This window comes from Lynx canadensis, chromosome A3 (assembly GCF_007474595.2).
Source record: "Lynx canadensis isolate LIC74 chromosome A3, mLynCan4.pri.v2, whole genome shotgun sequence".
Lineage (NCBI taxonomy): Eukaryota > Metazoa > Chordata > Mammalia > Carnivora > Felidae > Lynx > Lynx canadensis.
Genome location: NC_044305.1, coordinates 133269193 through 133283839, shown reverse-complemented (window position 1 = coordinate 133283839; position 14647 = coordinate 133269193). Strand labels below are relative to the sequence as shown.

Sequence of the window (14647 nt, the reverse complement as noted above, 5' to 3'; positions counted from 1 at the left end):
TGACATTTTGCCACTTTATTAGAGGAAACTGAGGCGTGAGCAAGTTGAGAAGTTGGTTCTGGAATTTTAACATTGTACTCTGGGCACCCAACCTGTGTCCTTCCAGAGGTGCCACACAGCAGGCTGTTAGCCTGACCTTGGGGGACCTCCTATTTCTGTGATCTTTTTTACCCATCTAATAGATCATGCCAAGCTTGAGTTATTATAAGGCCATGAGTCTGAATTATTTTGAAGTCAGAGTACTGATCCTGAAGTCTTTATTTCAGGGCAGTGTTGTCCTGCTTCAAAAAAGTCACCTGAGGAAACCCTATGCCTTTTCCTGTGATGCTGCTGACACTGTTCACAGCATTTTGGAAAACTCTTCTCTAGAACTGCTTTTAGTAATACATTCTCTTGAATATTTTTGGTAGAGGGGTGTGAGTAAGGATAGCAGTAGACATCAGAGATCAGTGGGGCGCATTCTGGATGGGATTAGCCGTGGGCGACCACGGTCGCTCAGGAGCATTGTGAGTATGCACTCCTTCTGCCTCTGGGGGCAGGTAGTTCCCAGTTCCAGATCCTTAGAGTGCTTAATGTCCTAAGGCAACTGCTTGCTGAGGAAGACCACTCATTTCATGTGTGATTGAAAGAACAACAACAAGAACTCCCCATTTATGCCTGATCCTGCCACATACCTTTCCCATCTTGCGTTCCTTAATTTCTCTGAGGCTGGGACTTCCCTGCCTGCTTTCCTGATTGGTCATGGATTGGCCCCATCTGACCTCTAACTGATCTCCAGCTGTCCCCAGTGTCTCTGTTCCGGGCTGGTTGACCTGTCCCTGCTGCATCAGCATGTCATGACCGTATCTGTCTTTGCATGCTGTCTGCCATCTGGCCCCATTCCCTGGTCCCTCCTGACCCAGGTACCTGTTGAAAACCTGCCCACCCTTCCCCACCCATCTCCATCAAGCTGACACTGGACCCGGCGTAGGCCTTCTTTACTCTCTTGTATTAGTCTTCCATGGCTGCCACGGCGACTTGCCATCAACGGAGTGCCTTAAATGATAAATTTATTTCTTCCCTTTTGTGGCCATCGCTGAAGCCCCAGGGGCCAAGATGAAGTTCAGTCCCTTTGTGACTTCTGACCGGACCAAGAACTGTAAAAGGCATTTCAGTGCACCTTCCTGCGTTCACAGGAAGATGCTTCCCCTCTTTCCAAAGAGCTGAGACAGAAGCACAGTGTCCGAACCGTGCCCGTCCGCAAGGATGACGTAGTGTGAGGACACTACAAAGGTCAGCAAACTGGCGGAGTACTCCAGCTCTACAGGTAGACGTACGTTATCTGCACCCAGCGCGTACACGGTGGTCAGAGAAGGCGAGCGTCACTGCTGTCCGTGTGGCCTTCACCCTGGCGAGGTGGTTATTGCTAGACTGACACTGGACAAAGACCGCAGAAAGATCCTGGAAAAAGGAGCGTAAAGCCAGATCTCGCCAGGTAGGAAAGGAAAGGAGCATATAAAGGGAGGAAACAACTGAGAGGATGCAGGAATAAAGTGATCTGATACACAGCTTTCGGCAAAAACTTGAAATGAACAGGAAACCGACAAGCGTATCTCACGGCTCTGGAGGTCACGAGTCCGAGATGGGTCTCATGGGGCTGAAGTGGGGTGTTGGCAGAGCTCCTTCCTGGAGGCCCAGGGGACAGGCGCTTCCTTGCCTTGTCCCGCTTTCAGAGGCTGCCTGTATTCCTTGGTTTGTGGCCTTCCCTCTTCAAAGCCAGCGATGGCCGGTAGAGTCTTTTTCGCACCCTGTCACTGTGACTCTTATTCTGCACAGGCTGCCATGACAGAACACCCACACTGGGTGGCTTAAACCACAGACCTGTGTGTCTCGTGGTTGTAGAGGCCGGAAGCCTGAGAGCATGGTGTCCGCACGGCCGGGTTGTGGTGAAGGCTCTCTCCCTGGCTTGCAGACGGCTGCCTTGGCTCCGTGTCCTCACGTGGTGGATCGCGTGGGGATGCCCATCGGGAGAGCCCCACCCCAGTGACCTCATCCAAACCTCATTATCTCCCAAAGCCCTCCCTCCGCATACCATCACGCTGGGGGTGGGGCTTCAAGATACAAGCGTAGGTGCAGGAAGAACACGGCGCAGTTTTGTCCGCAGCCGATACTGAGTCCTCTGCCTCCCGCTTGCGCAGGTAAAGACCCTGTGGTCACACTGGGCGACGCCGATGACCCAGGATAATCTCCCCAGCCCAGAGTCAGCTGATTCACAACTTATAAATTTCACTTGCAACCTCAATTCCCATTTGTCAGGCAGCAGGACATCTAGGAGTTAGGTCCAGGGATTAGGAATAGGTCCAGGGATTTGGAATAGGTCCAGGGATTAGGATGTGCACATCTTTGGGGCAGGAGCAGACATTCTTCTGCCTTCCACACCTCACCTCTGAATTCTGAGTCTTGTAGTTGAATCCGTTTTGACTCTCGTTTAGCCAGAAATAAGAGTACCTAATAAACAGGCATTATTTACCCTTTAAATATTGCTCTTTATTATTCTCTAATAGTTCTATGTCTGTTGACCTCTGCTTCTCAATTAGAAGGCAGGTCCTTGAGGTCACTGACCAATTCTTGGAGGCAGTGTGGTTTAGGATAAGAGCACACGGGTGTTATAGTCTAAGAAGCCTGGAACAAATTCATGTGCCACTCAAAAAGCCTGTGGCAGGAAAATTACCTAATCGCTCTGAGCCTCAGTTTCTTCATATGTGAGACTGGGAATCTTAATATTTTAAAATGCTGTTAATAAAGATTAACCGAGGTGACGCAAGAGAAGTGACAGATCTGGTTCCGGGCAGCCGTGAATATACTTCCTGAGTGTTCTTGCACAGAGCCTGGCACATCCAGAGCAGGTGCCCAATAAATACCCATTTGTATGTGACCGTGTTTCCGCTGCGAGTTCTGAGACCGTCCTCTTACAGTTTTGGATGTGAGCAGTGTACACGAGGGTGGCAGAGTGTGTATTCTGCCGTGTGAGGATTGATACAGATTTATGTACAAGGGGGATTGGAGATGCCTTAGAGACGCCAGCTGTGTTTTTACAGCCAGGGAGCTAAGGATGGGTCTTACCGTCTCACCGTGGACCTACACTGTAACCTCAATATTGCCTCTTGGCCTGCAAAGCCTTTAATATTTACTCTCTGGCTTTTTAGGAGAAAGTTAGCCAACCTGAGCATTAGAGTAGTGGTTCTGAAACTTCAGAGCACCCCAGAATCCCCTGGAGGTCTTACTAAAACACGGGTTGCTGGGTGGCCCTGCCTTTAGAATTTCTGGTTCAATAGGGTGCAGGATGGAGCCTGAGAATTTGCCAATCTGCTGAGTTCCCAGGTGACGCCGAAGCTGCTGGTCTTTGAGAATAGTACCACACGTGTGCATGCACACACACGCTCTCACACACACACACACACGCTCTCACACACACGACTTTAAACGTTGGACTGAGCCAAAAGGGTATCAAGTATGTCCCTGTAGATACAACACAGTAGCAAGTATATTATCTTCACTCCCATTTTTCAAAACAGATGACCAGCCAGCCAGCTGTATTTTCTGGTACATCTTATGGACAGGTTTGCGGAAGCACTTATTATAATGGTTTAATAACTTTATAACTTATTATAATGTTTGTTGAGAAGCAATGTCTGCGGTAATTTCCCCCCTCATGATAGACTGCTACTGACCTCTTAAAAACACCCAGTTTACATTTGTTCTAAAACTTTTCTTAGTGTAAAATTTCCCAAGCTCTGTTTTAGTCCAGTGGTGTTTTCAGCTCCCCCAGTGGGAAGTTGAAGCGAGCGGGGATTTTTAGCTGTTTGACATATCAGTGGGTGGAAAAATTCATCTTTCTCAAGAAGGAAGCAACGGAAGACTTTCATTTTCCCTTCTCTAGAATGACTCCATTTTAAAGACGTGGTGGGGCTTTTTCCTGAGAGAGGGAAATCTCTTCTTCACCCTTGATCTGAATGTCCTAGAGAAGTTTGTCACATCCTTGAAATGAGAAGTACAAAGAAAGAAATGCTAATCTTCCCGTAAACCCTTACCCATAAAAAGGAAATGAGAATTTAGTAATTTTGTGTGCCTGTGTGTATTTCTCCATGTTATTTGTGATGCTAATTAGAATATGGCTATGAAATTAATACAGGGCTTAAGATTAATGCAGAGAATTGTCTCTATTATAGATATCATACAATTAGGAGAGAGCAGTTTAAAAGAAATCTGTGAAATAGTTTGGGAAGTGACATTTCATCGTGCATTCGGAAGGTCCTATATCTGGCATGATTTTCCACCTGTTACATGAGAGAATAACTAAATCACGGTAATCCCCAGTGATTGGCATGAATCCAGTGGAACCGGTATTCCCCTTTGTTGTGGCATTGAAAATTGGTGCATGGAGTTTCTTAAAAGCAGTTTGGCAGTTCATATGAAGAAAAATACGAATCTTGATGCGGGAAGATGCACAACAAGGCTCATTGCGTTGTCGTAGTGCCTTATCGCAGAGAAAACCCAAAAGCCTCCTGTCACTGAATTAGGACCTACTACCTGAGGGAATTATGGTTCTGTAGCAACACAAAGAAAAATACCGATGATGGAATATCGGGATACGAAATGTCTGATACCATATCCGTGATCAAAAGGAATAGGAGATTATAACACACAATAAAGAAAAGAAAATGCTTCTGTATCGATGTTCATAAACTGGAGAGTGGAGGCATAACAACAGTAACAAAAACCTGACACTCATGAAGTATTTGTTGTAGGGCAGGCACTGTGCTAAATAAGTACTTTACTTAAATATACCCCTCCCGACAACTTTGTGACATAGGTACTGTCCGTAACTCCACTTACAGATGAGGTCACTGAGGTGCAGGGTAGTCGTTTGCCCGGGGCTGTACAGCTAGCAATTAGAGCAGCTGAGATTCAAACCCAGACCTGCTTTCCCCGCTCTGCTGTTGACCGTGGCACCGCTGTCTGTGAATGAGGGCCCGCAGTGGAGAAGGAGCAAGCAGTAATGCGGTGGGAATGTACTAGATATCTGGCTGAGCCCTATGATCCTTTGGAATACCTCCAGGTGGTTTTGGTTGATCACGACTGGTGTGACCCAGTACATGAGACGCTCAAAGGTGAGTCAAGTGACCTTAGGGGAAGTGTGTTTAAAAAAAAAAAAATCCAAAAAGGTAGTTAACCCCCATTACTGAATTGTAGGAGCAGCATTTAAAGAGGAACCTCAGAGTCTTCAAGCTGAAAACCTCATTGTAGGAGGACGTTGGAAGGTGCTGGTGCATCTTGGCTCGGGAGGGTAGGGAGAACGCATATCCAAAGGCGTTGTCTAGGATGAGGAAGTGAGATATTACGTGTTCCTCTCTAGAGGGTACTTTCATGGGATCGGGCTTTGACTCAAACACGAGAGAGGAGCTGGCTGGGTGAGCTGGTCACTGGCGTGGTGCCCCTCTTTTCTAAGGAGGTTGTAGGGGCCATGGCGACATTGACTCTGAGACCTTCAGAGGCCGTCCTCCTATAGGTCTCTGAGATGTTTGTGGGTTTGTGGCCTCTTCTCTTCGGGTTAAGAATAATGGTTGGAATTTAGGTGGGGAATTGTGGAATCCTGGTAGCAGTGATCAATGTATTAATCATGGAAGGATAGCTAATCAGAAGGAACGCTAGGATTTGTGACTTCAAGTCCCAAGTATTAACGTGAATCATACCGAGGGTCATGGTATCTATTTGGGAGGGACTTTAAAAGCTCACCCAGGCTAGGGCTTTCTCACCTGGCGTAGGTAGGGTCTGCGGACAGGGGTCTGTGTCCCAAAATGTGTATGAAAAATTATGTGAAGATACCTTTTCCTTGCATCAAAACATTTTTCTGATTTTTGTTGGTGTCCGTCATCGACAGAAGATTAAAGAACCACTGATCTGGCTAAACCCTCACGGTTTACAGATGTGGGTATCATCACAGAGCCGATTCTCTGCCTTACTTACTGTGAAACATTGACTGCATTATTCAGAGAGTATCCGAACCTGTTTCCTCATCTGTAAAATCTCCCAGAGTTGTAGGGGTGAAAGATTGTGTGTGTGTGTAAATATATGTGTGTATGTGTATCCACAATTTTTCCTACACAAATGGCAGCTATTACATGAGGCTTGGAGACCACTGATTTTTCAAGGCTGCTTGTTCCTGGGCATGAAGACTCTGGGGGACCTCGCCACACCACAGGAGTGGTCTTTCCTTCTGGTCTGCTGGCTGTGCTATCAAAGAAGTGGGGTGGGAGGGCTCTGGGGAGCGTCTGGAAGTAATGTGAGTTGTATCCTTCAGGGACGAGGAGGCAAGAATCAAGGGAAGGAAGGCTGAGAGCACTTTGCAGTGACCACATGCACGCTGTGTAGTGTGGCTGGTCAAGCCGCTTTGCCCACAGAGGGCATCCGTGCAGTTCGGGGGCGTAACGTTTCCAGCAGCGACAGTCCACAGCCAGCAGACGTTGATTTGCCTCCGTGCTTTCTGGGCCAGACCCCTGGGGACGCCAGGCTGAAGGGGCTCCTCGGCTGGAGCTCCTGCCTCCTCCTCTGCTTTGGTGGTAGAGCAGCCTGGGGATGGGACGCAGCTCTTTGCATAAGGAGAGGCCGGGGTGAGTCAAGCAGCTGACTGCTTGGCTTTAATCTCTTGGACCGGATTCTGAAGCACAAGAGTCCTTTAGGCTTTATCTCCTCTGAGAAGCCTTTTCCATCCCCAGCCCCAGAAAATGGACTCTTCCTCATCGCAGGCTGTGTTTCTACCTCCGGCAGCATCGCCAGCGATGGGCTGTTCTTGAACATTTATCGCCATCCTGCTACATTGTGCCTTGGCAGGTACCAGGGTTTATCTGTCTTTGTCCCTTCCAGATTCGACGGTCTTGAATACAAGTCTTAATCATGTCACTGTACAGCCTTTTGGGACCCTCTGTTACTTGGGATGCAGTCCTTCCTCTGACCCCCGCCAGATGCTCCCCGGACTCCGGCCATCCCTGGCCCCCGTGCATCCCCCGTGTCGTTCCCTTTCTACATTTTTTTTTTTTCAACGTTTTATTTTATTTTTGGGACAGAGAGAGACAGAGCATGAACGGGGGAGGGGCAGAGAGAGAGGGAGACACAGAATCGGAAACAGGCTCCAGGCTCTGAGCCATCAGCCCAGAGCCTGATGCGGGGCTCGAACTCACGGACCGCGAGATCGTGACCTGGCTGAAGTCAGACGCTTAACCGACTGCGCCACCCAGGCGCCCCCCGTGTCGTTCCCTTTCTAGCTGCGCACTCTGCACCGAACTGACGGGCGTGTGAGTCTTTCTCTCTTGCAGAGGTTTGCTCCTTGAGGCAGGGGCTGTGGTTCATGAATCTTTAGTGTTCATTAGTGCTCACTGCAGAATGGGCTTTCAGGGTGATTGGGTTGTTACCCTGTCGTAACCAGAAAGTTCTTGACTGGTAGCACGTATTTGGGAGCTACAGAATGAGTACATACAAGTACATGTTGAGAGGTTTTCTGTACTCTGAGCCTGTAATCTAAAGTGACAGAAAGGACAACATAAAAAAAAAAGACCTCATCTAGTAGACTGGTCTCTGTTCTTCCCCCCTCCCCCTTTCCTCCCAAATGCACTTTTCTGCGAGCAGTGGGAGTTTTATATAGAGGCAGGGGGGCTGTGTGGAGTTCTTTACACAGACCTCTAACTCTCATTTTTTTGTCATTAATATAGGGCGGGATCAAAGAGTACGCGGTGATCTCAGACCAAAGTTTTCATATTTCAATAGCCAGCCCACACCTTGACCTTAATTGACTCCATCGCGAGCTTCCTGTGCTAGACATAACCAGACTAGATACATCCGTGATGACCTCCGTAAGGACTGGTAGTTGCCATAAGGTCAGCGGGGACGCCCCAGGAAAGAGTTAAAGGAAATGAGTTTTGAAAATAGAAAAGAGCACAGTATGTTGGAGAAATGGCAAGTGATGAGGCTCCAAGAGGGAGGCCACCTTTCCCTCCTGTCTGGCTTGTCTTGAGCGTGGGCTCAGGGGTTATAAAGTAGGAAGGGTGTTCTCATCAAACTGGTTTTGGTTATAGGCACCTGTGTCTTGTCAGAGATAATTCGGGTAGGTACTCGGGTCCCAAGGTCTGTCTCTATCATGTCAGCCTGTCCAGGAGAGACTGGCGGGGAGACAGAATATAATATCCTCCACAGGCACACAGAGCCAGAGCAATCTACCCGTTGTAGCTGACACCTGAGTTTAATTTATTTATTCTAGATGTTGCTTTCGGATTATAAAGATTATATGAGCTTCGTTTAGAAAATTCAGAGAAGCAGTAGAACAGGGGCTCCTGGCTGGCTCAGTGAGGGGAGTACGAGACTCTTGATCGCAGGGCTGTGAGTTCGAGCCCCACGTTGGGTGCAACGAGTACTTCCAAATAAAATCAAAAAGGAAAGAAGAAAAGCAGTAGCACAAAGTCATGGTCGTGGGCAGGTCCCGCTTCCCAGGTGACAGGCGGGGTGTGCTCCTGGTCTGCAGCCCCGGGCTGGGCGTGTCCGCTCCCACGGATGCTCCCGGGGCCGTGAGACGCCCACCCGGAAAGGGTCCAGTGTCGCATAGACCGCGCTGGTGGTTGAGTGCTCGCTGTGTTTACCACCACTTAGCATTTTGATGCCTTTTCCTTTCAGACTCTTCTCTATATTCTAACTTTTTACAAAGTGGACACTAAATGTGCAGTTTTGTATCCTACCTTTTTTTTTTTTTTTTTTTTTTTTACGTATCCTGACCATGTTCCTAGTCCATGATTTCAAAAACCTCCATAGGACTCCACTTTGGAGAGACCGTTCTTTAACCGTTTCCACATTGTTGGAGCGCTGGGCGGTCTCCGTTCTCATTCTCTGCAGATTCTTCTGTACACACATCTCTTGGTCACCCGGATTGTTTCCTTAGAATAGATTTCTGAAGTGGGGTTATTGGATGGTAGAACTGCTGTGGGCTGTCGATACAGATTACCAGATGGTGAACTGAGCGGCTCTCATCTGGGACGACTCTGGAAATAAAGCTCTAAAAACGGTTTTCTCCCACGGGATGGATGGTCGCAGGACAGAGATCCTGTCGGAAACAGGGACCTCTTTGATCCTGTCGGGAAACAGTTGTTCTCCCGGGAGATGCGTGCTCCACGTCAGATGCAAAAGCAGGCGAGGCGTAGGGTCGCCCGCGTGCAGGGAAATGGTGTCCTTGATGTGCAGATTATCCTGACATTAAAATTGTGGCCCACGGGTGACTGTCAATCGCCATGCAATCCAGGGAGTGTCTTTGTAAAGCCGCCACTGCAGAGAAACACACGTCTCTTCCTAAATGCACCCTTGGCGGAGCTGTCTGCATGGGTGGTTGGGATGTGTGGTGTCAGACGGGGTTGACCGGAGCGGCTGGCGGTCTGGCCAGGAGCAGGGGCTCGGATGGGCCGAGTCAGGGTGACCTGCCCACCCCCGTTGCTCTCTGGTTGTGGCCCTTGGTGTTTGGGTTACCGGCACGTGTGCTCGGCTGGCGGACTGTGACACTTCCGTCAGCCTAGAGCCGAAAGCCGTGGCTGCGTGACGAGCAGATGAGAGAACGCTGGAGGACTGGGTGTCAGGAAACCTGAGCTTTTGCTCCAACGCTGCTCCAGATCTGCTGTGTCACCTTGAGCAAGTCGGCACCCTCTCTGAGCTTTGCGCTCCTGTCTGTAAAGAGAGGCTTCTGGGCCGGGGCCCATTTCAACTGAAAAGACCTAGTGGTGGGCATGGATGGCCCTGAGGAGGAGGGCCTGTGCTGCCCTGTGGTGGTTTTGAGGGTTGAGCGCCGCGTGCAGGCCGGGGCTTTCCACCTGAGAAAGCGTTCACAGCCTCTGAACACACGAGGCTCCACGCCGCTCCCTGGGGTCGACTACCTTCCTCTTTCTTCCCTGTTTGGAAATTGCCACCTGACCTTGGAACCCCAGTTCAGATGTCGGCTTCTTGGCGTCTCTGAATCCTCAGCACCTGGCACGGCACGGGCCATCGGCGGCGTGGATTAGCGTGTCCTTCCCTAGAGGCACATGCCAGCTACCACGTGCGCCCTCGTCGTCGTGTCCCGCCCCAGCACGTGGTCCCACCCCTGTTGCAGGCTTGGGGGTAACGAGTGAAATACATGAGGTGGAAGTAAGGGTTGGTTGAAGGTGAGTTGGCTCTGGACCCCCGCTGTCCTTTGGCAGTGCTGGGCCCCCGGCTTGCTTCCTCGCTGTGCTTGGCCCTTTGTGGAATAACACAGGGTTAATAAACAGGCAGCCTTTGTGCTGTTAGGGTCCAACTGTTTGGGCTTCCACTGTATGCTCGGGGCCTTCTCCTTGGTACTGGGGTTTTTGAAAATAACAGAACCAAGTAAACTGAAAAGCACACAACAAAACGCTGTCCTCACTTCTAAATTCAGAACGGACGTGTGCTTACTGGCTTCGTAATAGACTTTTCTGAGACTCTCTCATTTCATCCCTTTACTTGGGTTGGTGGAAAGTGTGACTTCGGGGCAGTGGGATGTGGGAAACGGAAGGGCCGTGGGGTTAGAATTGAGAAAGAAACAGAGTCTTGTCCTGCCGTGGTCTCGGTGACTTGGAGCCTCATTTTCCTAAGTCCCTCTCACATGAAGGATTTGGGGTTCTGGATCATTAATATGAACCAGAGTTTAAGATATATTTGAACATTGGGGGAGGCAAGAGAGCGAGCTCTTTTTAGAAAAACAGCTTTCACAATTTCGTAAATAAAAGCTGATAGACCAGTTTGGGTTCCTTCCAGAAACTTTATTCCCAAGCTATTTATTTTGGGTTCCTATTTTAAGTTTGTTTTCGGCAAAAGAAAAATAAAGGCGCTCAACTACTTTCTGTTCTCTAGTAGGAAAATCTCAGAACTTTGGGCGATCTGGACCAGTGGGTCAATCAGTTAATCTGTATTTATGGAGGGTTTACTGTGCTCACAGTGGGGCACCACACTGCTGTTTCAGGAAGACACAGAGAGACACAGGGCTACGGTCTTTCTCAAGAAGCTACCAATTTGTTTGCAAGGAGAGAAATTTGTGTTAACAACCCCAATGAGGGGCGCCTGGGTGGCTCAGTCGATTGAGCATCCGACTTCAGCTCAGGTCATGATCTCGCAGTTTGTGAGTTCGAGCCCCGCGTCGGGCTCTGTGCTGACAGCTCAGAGCCTGGAGCCTGCTTCGGATTCTGTGTCTCCCTCTCTCTCTCTGCCCCTCCCCTGCTCATGCTCTGTCTCTCTCTGTCTCAAAAATAAATAAAAACATTAAAAAAATAAATAATAATAAAAAAAAACCCAGTGAGATCAGCGTGAAGAGGGTCCCACTGACCTAAGTTGGGACAGTTTGAGCATCAGAAATAATGACTGCAGTGGAACAGAACACTTGAGACGTGTGAGATCATGGTGATCATGATGGACCAAACACTTCATTGATGATGGTTGGGGTTGCTGGAAGCAGCACGTTATTTTGAAGATTTGTAAGGGAAAGAATGTTTTAAGACATAACCTGTACGAGGCAGTCGATTGAGAAGCTCCAAGCCAGGGATGACAGGAGGCTCGTCATTCTTCCTGGTGCTGCAGCGTGAAGCCTTGCTGTCTGTCCTGCATCGGGTTGGCTGACGACCAGTGAAGACAAGGCAGGTTCCTCTTTCCCCCAGGTGGCTGACCATGGGAGGCAGCCCGCAGAGTGGACAGAGGGTGGATTTGACCCCTGCCCCACCTCTTACCAATCGTACCATCTTGGGCGAAGAATCGTATCACCCCGCTGAGTTCCACCCCATTCAGAAGGTAATAGGGATGATAATGTTAACACCTCAGAGTGTTAACCAAGTTAAGTTGAACAAAGGCTTTAAAGGCCACCTGGTAGGCATTAACTGAAGGTGAATTCCCTCACCCGGTGAGTGCCCCGTGAGTGTTCACTTAGAGTGGCACAGGCACCATTTTGAGGGGCTCCCCCCTGGCTCCCAGGGCGACTTAGGTCTCTGCATTTCTGTTTTCTCCCACCCAGTGGAGTGACCTCAGCACCAGACGTCTGCTGTGGCCGTCGCTCCCTTCCAAAGCCACACTGGAATTGCCCATGTCTTGACCACCAACTTTTGAAATAGTTCTAAAAGAGCATGCGGTTGGAAAGGAACTGCCCTTCGCTCTTAACCGCATGTGCCAGAATCACAACTAGAGTGAACTACGAGGTATAACTGACCCATCTCTGAAATGGAATTTTAAAAATGAAAAACTTGGGCACGTGGTTTTGGCGAGGCAAGCCTTCTCCATCAGTGACACAGACACCAGTGCACAGAACCCTGGCCCCCCCCACCCCCAAACAAGCTGGTTTGAACTCTGGCTCGGCCACTTGCTGATTCTGTTTTCCAGGACAACTTATTTGATCTCTTTGAGCCCCGATTTCTTTTCACCATGATGAGAAAAAATGCATATGTCTTACAAAGTTGTCGTGAGGAGTGGAAAAACATAAACTGTGCATCATATGAATGACATCTGCTGTTGCTGACTACCAGTCAGTGCTGTTGGGTGGGGGCCGATGTCAGCCACACTCTTCTTTGATTCTCCCCTTATCCTTGTGAGTATCGCACAGCAGATCTCTGACCTTCCGGTGGCTGAGACATTGTGTCATTTACTCACCGGAGTCACGTACGTGCTCCTTCCATGCCACGGAAGGCATGGGCCTAGAACCCAGATCTGAGGGCTCTTCTGCTCTGCCACACATTCTTCAGGACCCATATGTGTGTTTTTCTGTCTTGTTTGCTGAGTATAGTCTCAGAAATGCATTTAATTTATCCAGAACTCTCAAGTCCTTTTCTGAAATGTCAAAGGAAAAAATAAAAATAAAAACAAGGAAAAAGGGCTTAAACAGTGAAATTAATTTTCTCTTCTGTTTGGTAGACTCATGTCGGAAGCCCCTGAGGCCACCACTGGGGGTCCAGGGCATAGCGCCTCCCTGGTAAGGTGGGCAGGCACACCATTCACGGGTCATGGGAATCTGGCTCAGGGTCGGGGCGGCCCATCACAGACAAATGTTCCCCTTGCTTGCCATGGTTTTCAGGCCCAGGTATTGGCTGGCAGTGGTTTTCTTTACCCGAGGAAGAATCTGGGGACTTTCCCTCCCGGTCATCGTGCTTGTCCTTTGGGATCTGTTGCCAGCACGACGGGGCGTTGTCAGGACGGCAAAGTGATTTCTGTTCCTGGTGCACCTTGACTTGTCTCAGGTTTTTGTCCTGCTGATGTGTTCAGTTTTATTCACAACTAAGAAGAGCCTGCTGAGGACGGGGATGGAGAGGTTGCCGTATTAACCACGCATCTCACCTTGCTGCCCGTAGCTCACGTGGAAAATGAAGAGCAGTACACCCAGGCTCTGGAGAAGTTCGGTGGCAACTGTGTGTGCAGAGACGACCCGGACTTAGGAAGCGCATTCCTGAAGTTCTCAGTGTTCACAAAGGAGTTGACGGCACTTTTCAAAAACCTGGTAAGTGTCCACATACACGTGCAGCTGGTGGGTCACGTGTGACGTGCCTGCCGTGGCTTTATTTTTCTATTTTACTTTTTAAAAATTTGTCTTTAAAGTTTATTTTTGAGAGAGAGAGAGAGAGAGAGAGAGAGTGTGTGTGTGTGTGTGTGTGTGTGTGTGTGTGTAAGCAGGAGAGGGGCAGAGAGAGATGGGGACACAGAATCCAAAGCAGGCTCCAGGCTCCAAGCTGTCAGCACAGAGTCCGACGTGGGGCTCAAACTCACGAGCCCTGAGATCGTGACCTGAGCCGAAGTCAGATGCTCAAGTGACTGAGCCACCCAGGTGCCCCTGCCGTTACTTTAGATGGAAAGGTAGCTCGGTAGAGGATAGTTAAGGTTTGTTTGATGAACAGGAATAAATTTCATAGCTCATGTGGTACCTAAAGGAATTGTATTTTCCATCACATTAGGTCACTTTGGAATACATTTTAGAATTGCAATTTTCATGGTCACACGGCTTTTTAAATTCAAGTCAGCCTTTTAAATATGCACAGCTGTGGGACAAAATGGATAAAAGCATTCATCTTCTTAAGGGCCTCTGACTTTAATTTTTAAGTTTCTAAGCTATGTAGAATAGTCCTGTTTCTGGTAATTATGGTAGGCATTTAAACTTAACAATATTTAACAAATATGTTTCAGGCCTGTCTTACACAGCAAGGTAACCTATAATCAAAGCACAGAAATTGCTATGAATATTTAAAGGCCTTTTATGCTCCCAAATGCAGAGCCTAAAAAAAGTCACTGAAGTACATGGAAACACGGAACAGGCACTTCTTGCCTGCGGTAGGTGCCGGGGAGCCGGGGTGAATGGGGTTCTTTCTCGGGCTTGGCAGCTCTGTGCCTTCCCTTGTGGGAGCAGAGTCCCGAACACGTGGACGGCCCGAGAGGGTGTTTGTGACCTGCCGCCTGGTCTCTTCCACAAGGGGAATGTATGCCAGGATGGTCCCCGCATCTCTTTCCTGTTTCGCTCCCCCAAGGTCATGGGTGACCAGAGCAGGTCAGGGTCGCCAACAGCAGTGCCTTTCTCATTTCTCCCGTCCGCACGCGAATTACAAGCGAAAAAAGTAGCTCATCG

General features: G+C 49.0%; 1 protein-coding gene across 7 annotated transcripts in view; it reads left to right on the top strand.

Moving 5' to 3' along the window:
• ASAP2 (ArfGAP with SH3 domain, ankyrin repeat and PH domain 2) overlaps positions 1–14647 on the top strand; it is a 173264-nt gene that overhangs the window by 67365 nt on the left and 91252 nt on the right. For all 7 annotated transcript variants that reach the window (XM_030311673.1, XM_030311672.1, XM_030311670.1 and 4 more), the window contains exon 3: positions 13386–13531. In XM_030311673.1, the coding sequence (XP_030167533.1) occupies positions 13386–13531 (146 nt within the window). The remainder of the gene's footprint in view (positions 1–13385; positions 13532–14647) is intronic.